Source organism: Pogona vitticeps, chromosome 4 (assembly GCF_051106095.1).
Source record: "Pogona vitticeps strain Pit_001003342236 chromosome 4, PviZW2.1, whole genome shotgun sequence".
Taxonomy (NCBI): domain Eukaryota; kingdom Metazoa; phylum Chordata; class Lepidosauria; order Squamata; family Agamidae; genus Pogona; species Pogona vitticeps.
The window spans coordinates 117608546-117623280 of NC_135786.1; the positions used below are offsets into that span (position 1 = coordinate 117608546).

A 14735-nucleotide genomic window follows, 5' to 3' on the forward strand; every position below is an offset into this window, starting at 1 on the left:
ACCTCTTAGCGTTTTGCTTACCTTTCCTTTAAAAAAAATTTTTGGACCTCCCATCATTTGTCCATGGACTGGACTGTTGATTCTTCGGATTGTGAGTTGGACTTAAGAATAAAACTGTTATTAAGGTGTGTATGGCCGCTGAAGTTCCATTCAAACATTGCATGGCCTGCAATGCCAAAGTGACGATTAAAGAAGGCCATTCAAAGTGCCTCTTTTGCTTGGGGGAAGGGCACCAGCTGGCCTCTTGCATTCACTGCAAGGCCGTTACTAAGCCTGCCTTGAAATGCAGGCAAAACAGACTGGCCGCCTTCCTTTGGTCGAAGTCCCTCAACCTGCCTGCCATGGACCCCCGAGAGCCCCGCCATCTGAGGCTTCTTCTGGGCACTCTCCACCGCAGCCAAAGAGACCAGGGAAATCTTCTTCCTTTTCAGGCTCGAAGTCGATGGTATCTGCTGCAGCGTTGACGCCTCCTTCGAGCCCAGTCCAATCTAAAAAGAAATAGAGAGCTGCGCCGCTGGTGGCTCCATCTCGCCCCACGGCTCCCTTAAACAGCGTTCTTGAAATGTTCCCATTGTTCAGGTGCACTTCCATCAGCCGGCCCTGGAAGGGTTTCCTCAAGCACTTGGTCAAATTCCTCCACTTTTCTTTGGTCATGAGTCTTGCTGATATCAATATATGGTCTTACTTCCTTTTTCGCTTGGTACAATCTGTTTGTTCGCAGTTTTACTCTACTACACACCAGGGAGTGATCAGTATCACAATCAGCACTCTGGTAACTGCGTGTGATAGTAATACTAGGAAGGCTAGAGCATCTAGTGAGGATCAAGTCGAGCTGATGCCAATGCTTGGATCTTGGATGTCTCCAGGAAACTCTGTGTTGAAGCTTCATATTAAAGAATGTGTTGCTGACACAAAGACCATAATAACAGCAAAACTCCAGCAAGCGTTGCCCATTTTCATTCATCTTTCCAGTGCCAAAACAGCCTAGACAAGTGGGCCAAGAATTGTGACCAGCACCAACTCTAGCATTAAAGTCTCTGAGAATGAATAATGGCTCTCTCTCAGGGACTTTTTTGATAGTAGCTGCCAGATCGTTGTAGAATTTGTCTTTCACTTCTGTTGTGGATGACAGTGTTGGTGCATATGCACTAATGATGGTGACTGGTCCCGCTGATGAGTGGAGCTGCAGAGACAGGATTCTTTCACTCCCCACAGTAGGTGGAACAATGGATCTCAGCAGAGTATTTCTGACTGCAAAGCCAACACCATGTTCCCTGGTCTGATTCAATGGTTTTCCCTGCCAGAAGAATGAGAAGTTCTTTTCTTTGATAGATCCCGAGTCTGGCAATCTTGTCTCTTGTAGGGCAGCAATGTCTATCTGCAGTCTACTCAGTTCCATGTCAGTGACTGCTGTCTTGCGCACGTCATCTATTTCCTGAAGGTCGTCAGAAAAGCCATCGTCAGAAAAGCCAGGTGTCATTGTCCGAACATTTCAGGTGCCCAACTTTAGGGTAGAAGTTTTCTTACGATTGTTGCATGGTGCAGACTTATCGATCTGCTTGGCGTCTTTCACCCTAAACCCCATATACCCCATGAGGTTAACAGACAATGGCGAGGTAGCACCTTACTAGCTGGGGACTGCCCAATTTGAGGCGTACTCCAGAGCACGAAGCCTGGGTAAAATAGCATGGAGGATAGGCTGTTACCCAAGCAGCAAATCTCCCCTCTCCATGTCTTTGAAATAGTCCAATGGAAAGGCAAGAGCCAATACAACTGGTTCCAGTGACTTTGCAGGAGTTGACAGAACAACACGAACTGCCTCTGGGACTCCGGCTCCGGATTTTGCCTCGAGGTTAACTCCTGAAGCCTTTTCCATCAGTGGATATAGCCACAAGGCAGTGGAGGTTTGAAATTGGAGTTCTCCTTCTCCTAGATGGGCTGCCTTCCACGGCTGACGAGCCCCACCTACCCAGCCTGCTCTCTAATACTGTGGAAGTATGATCTGACCCATAAAACTTTCCTGCACCCCAGGTGTATGCATTGTTAATTGGCTCTCCTTTTTACCAGTTTAGGATCAAGAATAGAATCAGAGAATGTGAGAATTTTCTGGTCACCCTTCTGGTTACCCTTATTTAAATTTGAAAACCCCACCCTCTTAGCCAGTGCGGTGAGGTAGAAGAAGGGACAGCTTAGAAAAAAATACCTCACTGGACTGTCCAGCCAATCATACCTCACTCTCTGCCCCAGCCTCCTCTCAAGGACACACATACATATAATGTAACCTACAGTCGCTGAGAAGATTTTAAACTGCATAGACTATTTATTTATTTTATTTTATTTTATTTTATTTTATTTTATTTTATTTATATGCCGCCCACACTACCGAAAGGTCTCTGGGCGGCTTACAGCATTTAAAATACAATAAAGATATGTAACAATTAAAATACAATTAAAATATATATAAAATTGCCATCGGACCCACAGCTAATATTATTTCAGTTAAAAGCCTTCTGGAACAGGAAGGTTTTGACCTGGCGCCGAAATGTCATCAGAGTCGGCGCCAGACGAATCTCAGTCAGGAGGGCATTCCATAGTCTGGGGGCAGCTGCCGAAAAGGCCCTTTGTCTACAAGCCGTCCCTCTTACCTCCTTGAGGGACGGCTCTTTCAAAAGGGCCCCCTGGCTAGATCTTAACTGCCGGGTAGGCTCATATGGAAGGAGGCGGTCCTTCAGGTATCCAGGGCCCAAGCCGTTTAGGGCTTTATATGTCAAAACAAGCACTTTGAATTGGGCCCGGGCAGCAACTGGTAGCCAATGTAACTTATACAGAATCGGCTTGATATGTTCCCTGGCGGCCACACCACTCACCAGCCGCGCCGCTTGATTCTGGACCAGTTGCAGTCGCCGGACCGTCTTCAAAGGCAGCCCCACATAAAGCACATTGCAGTAATCTATACGGGATGTTACCAGTGCATGTGTAACTGTCATGAGACTCTGCTCGTCCAGGTAGGGCCGTAGCTGGTATAGTTTCCGCAGCTGGAGGAAGGCGCCCCTGGCCACCGAGTCCACCTGGGCTTCCAGTGTTAGACTGGGGTCCAGGAGCACCCTCAAGCTGCGGACCCTGTCCCTTAGGGGGAGTGTAACCCCATTCAGGGCAAGGAGATGGCCCTCCAGCCTGTCTGGCGAAGCACCCACTAACAGCACTTCCGTCTTGTCTGGATTGAGTTTCAATTTATTGACCCTCATCCAGTCCATTATCAGGTCCAGACATGAGTTCAACCGCCTCACCTGGATTGGTGGAAAACAAGAGGTAGAGCTGAGTGTCGTCAGCATATTGCTGACTCCTCAGCCCAAACCTCCTGATGACCTCTCCCAGCGGTTTCATGTAGATATTAAACAGCATGGGGGACAGTATCGAGCCCTGAGGAACCCCATGACATGAATGCCATGGGGCAGAGCAACTGTCCCCCAGCACCACCCTCTGGACACGGTCAGCCAGGAAGGAGCGGAACCACCGTAAAGCAGTGCCCCCAACTCCCAACCCAGCCAGCCTATCCAGAAGGACACCATGGTCGATGGTGTCGAAAGCCACTCAGAGGTCCAGGAGTATCAACAGGGTCACACTCCCCCTGTCTCTCTCATGGCAAAGGTCATCATACAGGGCGACCAAGGCAGTCTCTGTACCAAAACCCGGCCTGAAACCTGATTGAAATGGATCCAGAAAATCCGTTTCATCCAGCAGTGCCTGGAGTTGCCCAGCCACAACCCGCTCCAACACTTTGCCCAAATAAGGGAGGTTCGCTACTGGTCGGTAGTTAGCCACCAGCCTTGGGTCCAGGTTTGGCTTTTTAAGGAGTGGTCGAATTACTGTCTCTTTCAAGGTGGTAGGGACCACTCCCTCTCTCAAAGAGGCGTTCACGGCCTCCTGGACCCAGGTGCGAACCCCCCTGGCTGATCTAATTAGCCAGGATGGGCAAGGGTTGAGCGGAGTGGTTGTAGAACGGACAGATCCAAGCACCGTGTCCACATCCTCAGGTCTCAACAATTGAAACTCATCCATTAATACCTGACCAAAGCACGGTGCGCTGGACATATCCTCTGATTCTGCAGTAACTGTGGAGTCCAACCCACTGCGAATCTGAGCGATTTTTTCCTCAAAATGGATGGCAAACTCATCACAGCGAGCTGATGAGCAGTCCAGGACCTCCACTGGATTTCCCGGTTGAAGAAGATCCTGGACCACCCGAAACAGCTCGGCTGGACGACATTCTGAGGAAGCAATACGGCTGGAGAAATATTGCCGTTTTGCCAGCGTATTGCCACGAAATAGGCCCGATAATGGGCTCTAAGTCGTGTTCGGTCAGACTCCCAGTGGGATTTCCTCCACCTGCACTCCAGCCGTCTCCCCTCTCGCTTCATCGCCCGCAGTTCAGAAGTATACCAAGGGGCTGTCTGGGCTCCGCGAGCAGGGAGAGGGCGCTTAGGCGCAATCGTGTCAGCAGCCCGGGTCATCTCCTTATTCCATAGGGTAACCTGAGCTTCGACAGGAGCGTCAACCATATCAGACGGATAATCCCCCAGAGCATTCAGGAATCCATCTGGATCCATTAGTCTCCGAGGGCAGATCATCTTAATAGATCCCCCATCCTTGCAGAGGGAAGAAGAAGCTAATAGACTAAACTTGACCAGGAAGTGGTCTGACCATGACAATGGGGTCACAACCAACCCCTCCACATCCAAACCACCATCTTCCAGTCCCGTTGAGAAAACCAGGTCCAAGGTATGGCCCTTCTCATGCGTTGGACCGATGACACATTGAGACAGCCCCATGGTTGTCATGGTGGCCATGAAGTCCTGAACCACTCTAGTCAAGGGAGCCTCGGCATGAATGTTGAGGTCCCCCAGCACCAACAGCCTGGGAGTCCTCAACACCAGGTCCGAGACTACCTCCGTCAGCTCAGGCAGGGAGACTGTTGGTACGCAGCAGGGTGGGCGGTACACCAACAGAATCCCTAACCTGTCTCGCGAGCCCAACACACAATACAGGCCCTCGAGACCTGTATAGACTATGGAAACCAAGGATGGACCTGGAGGAATAAAGAGCTCTTGCAGGACCAAGACAAAGCTCTTTTATGAGCTGTGCCTTAGTTATGATAGAAATAAGACATCTCATTGAAGATGCCTCTTCAGTGGAAGACAGGAGGGCCTGGCATGCTCTGGTCCATGCGGTCATGAGTCAGACACGACTAAACAACACTTCCAATATTTATTGTGTGCTGCAGAATAAACATTGCAGAACAGTTTTGGGGGAAATGGTACTGCAACAAATTCTCTCTGCCATAAATCCTATTCTGTGCCTCTGATTTGCTTGTGGATTCATTCTCTCACCAGCCTGGGAATGGAACAATGATAATGCCTTGTGAGGTTCTAGTTTGCCATCTAGTTGCCATCAAGATTATAATTTAATTACTAGGTTCTAAGTAGTTAATACGCTATCCAGTTTAGACATGTTCTGTTGGTGGATTGGAGTGTATTTTCCTTGGTTTGTCTACACACCTACTTGTTTCTCATGATCTACTCAGTGTAGCTTTCCACCTCAAGCTTAACCACAGACAGAATTGAAGGAGCAAAATGTCACAACAATAAGGCAAAGTTGTTGGTTACATGAGCCTTTCCTAGGTCGTGGGGAGAGTTAATTTCTTCTGGATATCTCATTTGTCAATTTGAAAGCAACTACGATGTTAAAGGACCAGTGTTCTGTTTACAGACTCTGTACAGACTTAAAAAGAAATAACATTCACCAGCTTCTCATACCCATGAATTCTGGTATTGTATATTAACTTTCTGAATAAGCGAAACACATTCAGTGTTTAGAAAGGTATACTGCTATGTTGCTATAGGTGATAAATCATTTGTTTATTCTTCCACTTGTGTTAATAGTTCTTCCTCTCTGATTTTCAGAAGAAGATTTGGTTGTGAAACAGACACCTGCTGAAAAAAGGAAAGAGAGAAGAACAACTAAACCAATGCGCAAAATTCAAAAAGTGATACAGTTTCCAAGTCCTGATTCGAAAACTGGTGCAGGTGAAATCTTGTCATATTTTTAAATGGAAGTGTTGCCCTGTGCCCCTTAAGCAGTGTTCATTTTTTTGTTTTTAATTGTTCTGTCCCAGGCTTAGCATACTATTCTGCTAAGAATGTCTATTTATTTATCTCATACATTTGAATCTTGTATTAGCAGTATCCATTAGTATCCACAGCTTGAAGCCCATGTTTTGTGGCCAGCCCTGCTCAAAGTGCATTGCACTGTTTATGTTGCTTCCTTCTCCCTAGAGTGTTTTGATTTAAATTGATTGAAATCACAATTTAAATCACTAAGGCTTGATTTAGCCGTGTAACACTCCCACACATGTACACAAAGAGCACACTATTACTAGTGTGGTTTGTAAGTTCTACATCTTGTCTCACCAAGCAGTAGAGGTGTTAAATATACTCCCTTAGTTAATGCTTTTGTGAGAGACTTACCCCTGAAGACAGGATTTTTCATTCCAAGATCCAGATGATAGAAGGACTGAAATGTTTCTCTGTAAAGCAAATTATTTTTCTGCTTCATAAGTAAGAGCAGTTTCAGTCAGCTCTGTTTGCTCACACCCCCTTCCTCTGAATTGGAGACATTTTGCAAAGTATATGCTTCTGCCAGAAGCAGGTTCTTGTAGTTCAGGCAGTCCACCATCTTCTCCATATAGGGGCAGTTTAGCTAGCCCCACCCAATGAGTAGGCATCTAGACTTTATTTCTTCCTTTTATTGGTGCATAGGCGACACCTGGAGATTTTTTCTGGGCCTAAAGTATCTGAACTATATTGTTTCCTATAGACACTTCTTCTTTGTGGTCTCTGTGAATCACACTATGGGTGATACGCGTATGTATGGAGCCTTGCTGGAATATTCTAGAGCTTCTGCTATAGCAAAAAGATACATTAGTGCAGACCCCTCCCCCCTTGTATATGTACCTTGGCACCAAGGCTCTCCCTTCACTTTCTTTTCAACCGCCACCTTGAGAGCCTCGATCGTAGCTTTTGTGAGGTTTTCTAAAAAACAAAAGAAAGAAAATTAATTACCCTTTATTATTTCAAAACCTTTCTTATACCATCTTTATTTTCTTTAAAATACAGATCTAGCCTTTGGGCTGAAAGCCCCCCCCCCCATCTCCGTTTTTGGTTCATGGCCTCTTCAGGCATGTTCAGACATTGCATGCTCTACAATAACAAAATCCCGCTCTCCGGTGGCCACGCTAAGTGCCTGTTTTGCCTTGGTGAGGCCCATCAAACCTCTTCCTGCCCTCACTGCAAAAACCTCAAGTGCGGAGTTCTCCGCAGTTACCTTTCTAGGCTCAAACTTAGGCTTTGGGAGCAGTCTCTCTAGCCTGCTAAGCCCATGACCCAACCTTCATGTAAATCCACAACCCTCGTTAAAGCCATGGATAAAGCAGTTTCTGAGGTGGCAAAACTGTTAGGGTTGCCAACTATCAAGGAGCTATGGGTGCCTACGTGTTCTCTGGGACAATATGTCTACCTTTATTGATGCACTTTCTGAAGACAAGAGGGTCTTAGCTCAAACCTTCCAACAAAAAGGTTTTTTGGTAACTAAACAACAGATGCCGGCTGCTAGACACATTGTCAATGCCACATCAAAATCCATGGCTACTTCTGTAGCACTTTGCTAGTTCTCCTGGCTTAGAACTGCTCGACTTGCAGATGATGCCCAGGCAGGCATCGAAGACCTTCCCTTTGATGGAGTTGGCCTCTTCAGTGCCGAGACAGATGACATTCTCGAGAATGTCCAGAAAAAGAGAACAGCTGCCAGGCGTTGGGGTGTGTACTCCACATACCAACAACACCCGCGGCGCACTCAGTGGCACCGCCCTTACACCTCTTATCAAAGGTTCCAACATGAACCTCAGAGGCAAACATCTTACACACCTTACTGTAAACAACAACCTTACGGAGCCAAACCTTGGCAGCGAACCACAACTGGATGCAGTGACCACAAACCTAAATATCAGTTTTGATGTCCAATTGGCCAAGATCCTAACCTCTCACATCTCCTTCTGTACTCTGGAAACACTTACCTGCATGGAATGGCATCACCACAGATGTCTAGGTCCTCTCCATCATACAACATGGGTACCACATAGAATTCCACCAGCTTCCTCCACCATCACACACTGTCACACCTCCATTTCAAACCCTACAAGACGAAATACAGTTGTTATTCGAAGATGCCATAGAACCAATACCACTATACCATTCAGCCAGAGGTTTTCTCTCTCATTATTTCACCATCCCCAAAAACGGCAGAGGCCTCCGTCCCATCCTTGATCTCAGAGAACTAAGCCAATATATCACTACCACCAAATTCCGCATGGCTACCCTCAAGTCTGTCCTCCCACCATTCTGAAAAAAAGACTGCTTGACAGTTATAGACCTCGGAGACGCCTACTTCCACGTCTCTATCCATCTCACAGGCCTTACCTGCGCTTCCAACTCGGAACCCAGGCTTACCAATTCAAAGTACTCCTGTTTGGGCTCACGATAGCTCCCCGAGTATTCACCAAATGCATGGCCCCCGTGGCAGCATACCTTAAGCTTCACAAAACCCATATCTTTCCGTACACCGTCGACTGGCTTCCTGTAGCTCACGCCTGTCGCAAAGTACAGTGCAACATCACTTTGTCTCCCCTCCAAGATCTTGGCCTCGCAGTGAATCTGCAAAAATCTACGTTAACGCCTACAAGGCTGATCCATTATATAGGAGCAATTATAAACTCCAAACATGCTTGAGCATTTCTCCCAACATACAAACGTTTCAATTTAATTTCTTTGCTCCATGCCTTCACTCCTCACACACTTGTCTCTGTGTTAATGGTCCAAAATGTGTTAGGCACAATGGCCTCAATGACCTTTGTGGTCCACCATGTCCACCTCAAAATGAGGTCACTTCATCCTCTATTTCGAGTCACTCCAGAACTCACCTCCCAGCTTTCATGGTGGCGCTCTACACAAAACCTGACAATAGGACTACCTTTTTTAACAACTCCGTCCTCAAATCCAGGTTACCAGAGATGCCATTCTCACCTGCTAGCCTCACCTGCTTACACAAGATAAAAATCAAGTTCTCCACCCAGATCTCCCTGCCCTTCATCACACAGTGTGGAGGATTCTGCTTCCCTGATGAATGTCCTTAATCATGCAAAGAAACCCTTGATTAGAAAGGCCTACATGTATATATAGAAAACATTCCAATCATTCACTACAGTGTCATCGCTATCCTCAAATCAACCCTTCCCTTACCACTGTTCTTCATTTTCTATTACAACTGAAAACTAAGGGCCCTTCTCTTTCATTGCTCAAAGTTTACCTTTCGGCGATTGTGGCCTATCAACCACCAACCTCTCCGGCAGCTAAGTTTTTCAGGCACCCTTCTCTGTAACGTTTCCTCCAGGGACTCACACATGTATCCTGACATATGTCCTCCATCACCTCAATGGTTATTGGCATTAGACCTCTGACACCTTACAAGGGGCCTATTTCAGCCACTTCCATCAACTGACCTCAGACTCTACTTACCTTTAAGACAGCATTCCTTGTAGCAATCACTTCAGTACAACATGCTAGTGAACTGGCAGCCTTAAGGTCTGACTACCCTTATCTTCAGTTTTACCCTGAAAAAGTCAAACTCTTTGTAGATATTTCCTTCCTGCCCGAGGTTGTCTCCCAGTTTCACCCATCCCAACCCTATGTTCTTCTGTCCTCCTTCTCCATCTAATCCTCAAGAAAGGATTCTACATACATTGGATGTTAGATGGGCTCTGGACTTCTACATAGCCTGCACTCAATCCTTTAGACATTCAGCTAGACTCTTCGTTAGCTACCAACTTTCTGCCAAAGGTCTCCAAGTTACCTCACAGTGAATATCCAAGTGGGTTGTGTCTGCCATCCAGCTTGATTATTAGCTTGCTTGAGTTCTAGCACCACAGAATATCCACCCTCATTCCACTGGGGTGTTGGCTACATCCACAGCGTTTCTTTGACGGATCCCCCTCACTGACATCTTCGCCTCTGCCACATGGTCACAGCCATCCACATTTATCAATCACTATCAATTGGATGTTCGGCAGAAATCTGATGCTGCTTTTGTACATGCTGTATTATCTACCTTGGTGTGACATCCTCCTCCAGGTAAGGTAGCTTGTTAGTCACTCATATGATTCACAGAGGCCACGAAAAAGGACAGGTTACCTACTTGTAATTGTAGCTCTTCGAGTGGTCCTCTGTGATTCACACATCCCAACCCAGCCTCCCCACTGTCATGCCCTTCCTTTTAAGCGGCACTTGACTTAACTGAAGAGAGAGCCTTGGTGCCAATGTACATATACCAGGGGGGAGGGGTCTGCACTAATGTATCTTTTTTGCTACCGCAGAAGCTCTAGAATATTCCAATGAGTCTCTGCGCATGCGCAGATCACCTATAGTGTGAATCACAGAGGTCCACTCAAAGAACTACAATTACAGGTAGGTAACCTGTCATTTCAGAGGAGACCTTGTGCAACATCCAGGAAGCTCTTGAGTAATTTCCTTGCCTTGGTGGATCTACATTCATGTTTGATCCTCAATGCAGAGTATTCCTTCACTTTTCCTACAACCAAGAGCAGAGTGAGGCCTTTTGACTTTATCTCAGCTTCACAGTGTTTGCCAAGCTCATTGTGGCAACAGTTGTCCACTTCTGCCTCCAGCGGTTGCATATTTATCCTTATCTAAATGATCTCTTGGTGAGAGTGCATCTGTAGACAAGGCTGAGAACATTTTCTTTGTGATCTCTGCATCATGCATATGGGTTTAGTCCTGCACATGTGAAGATGCCTTCTGTAGCTAAATGAAAGCAAAAGTGGTTTGATGGGAGTTCCACCTTTGCACCAAATAGGCGGTAATTTCAAGGTTCCTGTCCCTCAATCCTTTCCTGTCTAGTACATGGTTCAGCAGCCTGAGATTAGTTCTTCAGGTACTACTTTGTTCTCAACCATCTTTTGAATATGACGACTTCTCTTTGCCTTAAGTACTTTCTAAGACTCTTCTTTCAGCTCTCCCATGGTACTGCATTCTATTCATCATTGGCTTTGACAACAGATCTGTACCTTGACATTCTGTATTGTGGCCTTGGGAGCTTTCTTAGAAACTTCACCAAGTGCAGCAGCAAGATGGTTGGGTTCTTTTAATACCTGGGAGAGGACTATATAATGGAAAATACAACCACTCCCAAAATCTTTCAGAACCAGCTCTTTAAAACCAGCAGTTACACCTAATGTTTTTTTCTGGGGAAAAGCCCTTCAGGCCTCTGAACAGACTGATCATCATTGTGCTCCATAGCCTCCTTTTGTATTTTTGCAGACTCTGCCATTGAATATTCAACACCACATCAGTTCCCCAGACCCTTGGCCATCCCACCTTGGCTAGCCATGCTCAGACTGCCCTTACCTTTGGTGAGAAATAAGTGGCCTTGCTTTCTATTAGCTATGCATAAAAAGGAGAAAACATAAGAGGAACAGTCAAGCCCCAGCCCCTCTGGTTATTTTGATGCTGCAACTACCCCATCAAAGGCTGATCTTTACATCTCTCTCCAGGGAGCTCTCACCTTTCTCTTCACTCTGAGCCTCTCCGTCAACAATGACAACTCTTATCTCCTACCTAATAGAAGGATCAAAGGTGCTTTGTTGGATTCCTTGGCCTCATGCACTTTTTTAGCACAAGACCATATGCACACCCTCATCTGAACCTGACCATGTTCTGTCCTCCAGAAGCTAATTGTTCATCTTTTTCACCAATTGGACGTGGCACCACTATGAACATCCTATTGTATGCCAGACTCCACCTGAGACCTCTTCAAGTGCTGTCTCCTCCAAGAATTCAATGCTTACCTTGAAACTCTTGATGAGCTGGTTGTTCCCTCACTTCCAGCTGTAGCTTCTCTCATACAGCAGACGTAGCCACATCACTGCCTGACTGGAATGTCATTTCACCCCAAAGACCTGCTCAGATGATTGTAACCAGTGTCTTCCACCCTGGTTGGGAAGCTCACCATCATGTGAGGATCGATGCCTAGTGTTCCACACCCAAATGCGATTTCCACTTCAGTCTATAACAATCTGAAGAGCGGATTGTGCCTTCAAGCCCATTCTTTTGGGCTAGTCTATCCAAATTCTCATGGAAAATACAAACATAATGTGCTACCCTAACCAGCAGAGCAGTACACACTCCAATACTCACTTCAGTCTTGTCGTACAGATCTAATGGTTCTTTTTCATGGACTCTGTGAATCCACACTAATGGGTTAAACTGCACCTTCGCAGGACTTTCGAAAATTTCTAGAGCTTATTATACAATCTAATAAGTGTTTCCAAACACTGTGCATGCTCCACCAGCCCTGAAGTACCTCAGTTCCTTTTTTGCCGCTGCCGCAATAGGAATACTTTGTGATCGCTAGAGCTTCAATTTCTCTTATCTGTATTTTGACAATTGGACTGATTTTTTTCTGTTGCTTTGATTATCTGGTTTCCCTTGACACGGACTGGTTTGGTTTTGCGATTATTCTTGCTGATTCGGTGATTCTGATATTCTCCCCTCTGACTTGGACTGTTTATGGATCGAATTTGGATTGCCCCTTGGCTTGATTATTTGGATTTGCACTGTCAACTTGTGCATGATCTTTGGACTGCTTAATTTTCCGATTGATATTTCCTCTCTTCAGATCAGCTATCGTGTGTGATTCTTTTCTCCCCCCCCCCCGGCCTCACTTACTTTCCTGCCATTTTTATGGCCTCTTCAGGGCCTTTCAAATGCTGTGTGTCGTGCTCTGGGAAAATCCCATTTACTGAAGGGCACAACAGGTGTTTGTACTGTTTGGGGGAGCGCCATCAGTCTGATTCTTGCAAAGAGTGCATGTTGTTGACTAAAACAGCACTAAAACACTGAATTCAGCGGCTCTGTTTGCATCTTTACAAGAGGTCATTGGCGCCCTTGGCATTGACAAGTATGGAGTCTGCTGCCCATTTATCTCCAACAATTCTGCGCCCCAAAGATGTCGCTTCTCCAGTCCCCTTAACGTCATCTCCTAAGGCTTCTTCTAAAGTGTCAAAACCTAAAAAGTCTTCTGCATCAGAATCAGTCTCAATTTCTAAGACCCAGTCCAAGGGTCTTAAGAAGAAAAAGGAACCGGTAAAAAAATTAAGAAGTCCAGACATCCTTTCGAGTCTGACTGTCACAGAGTCTCTCCCCAGGCTCTAGCCATTCTGTCATCATTGGCTCCAGTCAGATCGTCAGGGGAATCTCGGGAGCCGGATGTTGTGTCGGAGACTGCTGGTTCGATTGCATATCGAGATCAGCAGGCTTTACTGTCGGCACCAAGTCTATCTCCAACCTCTAGCCATGGTGCAGCTGAGAGTTGTTCCAGCCCGGCCTCAGCCCATTCAAGCCTTGTTTCTACCGGGCAGGCTATGGTAATTGAACTGTCCAGTTCTGAGTTCTCCCTGTCTCGGTCACCTCGAAAGAGGCTTGAGAAACGTCAGCATGTTTCACCCAATCGTCATCCTTCTCAACAGCGGGATGTGCTAGGGTGTTCACACTCTTCTCAGCGTCGACTTCCGGTGGAGCACCATGAACCCGTTTACATCGAGGTGGACCGGCATCATGGTCGACGTTGATGCTGGGATGACTTCACCGTTTCAGAGTATGATTCGGATTACGTCTGCCCATGCAAGATCAGATATGTTTATCGGTCCCCATCTGATTCTTCTCCCTCCACATCGACGCCGGCACCGAGAGTATGTCCATGTCGATAGGAGATCTTTGAAATGTGCTTCCAAATGCATTCTTTCGCAGACTCAAACCTCTACGCAGTTGTCTAAGCGCCTTTGGGTTCAGTTGGTTTCAAGTCCTACGGTTTCACGATCAAAGACCTCTAAGGCTTCGAAGTCAGTTCAACCACCATCTGCAACACCTGATCTGAAGTCGGCCACTTCTGAGTCGCATCGTCAAATGTCTCCTTCGCTGGTTTCATCTGATAGGGGTTGTAGGAGCCCAACCTTATCTTCGGTGTCAGAACAAGATCTCGACTCCGACATCTCTTCTAGGTCTCCATCACACTTACCTACCCCTGATTCTGATGCTATAGATTTACACCCTCCATCACTGTCTGAGGACTTTACGTCCTACAAGCAGTTGGTTCTCATGATGGCCAGGACACTGGAGCGTTCTACAGACCAGCTAGCTCCCCCTAAACAGGACTTAATTTTCGACAGCTTGAACAAGGACAAGACCCCTCCTCTAAGTCTCACATTTATCCCTTCAATGTTAGACTTGATCAAGGAGTGTTGGGGTCAGTCCACTGCTTCCTTTCAAATCTCTCGACGTGTCGAGAACTGTTATAAAACACATGGTTCTGATACAAATTTTCTGGTGAAGCATCCTGCACCTAACTCAATTATTGTCCGGTCTAATCAATCTAGGGCGGGCAATCGATCCAAAGTGTCTCCCACCAATTAAGAAGGAGGTAAATTGGACATCCTTGGTCGTTGTATGTACTCTCTTGCATCTTTCATCATAAGGGTCTCTATCAGGCAGCGATGGATGCCTATCAACGGCATCTGTGGAACAAAGTCTTACCTGCTCTTCAAAATGTGCCAG

The 14735-nt window shown here is 46.4% G+C and overlaps 1 protein-coding gene across 1 annotated transcript in view; it reads left to right on the forward strand.

The window, feature by feature from the left end:
• The window catches only part of CEP350 (centrosomal protein 350), a 211492-nt gene that overhangs the window by 26986 nt on the left and 169771 nt on the right, over positions 1–14735 (forward strand). Inside the window, exon 7 of the mRNA XM_078392370.1 lies at positions 5961–6083. Coding sequence (XP_078248496.1) covers positions 5961–6083 — 123 coding nt within the window. The remainder of the gene's footprint in view (positions 1–5960; positions 6084–14735) is intronic.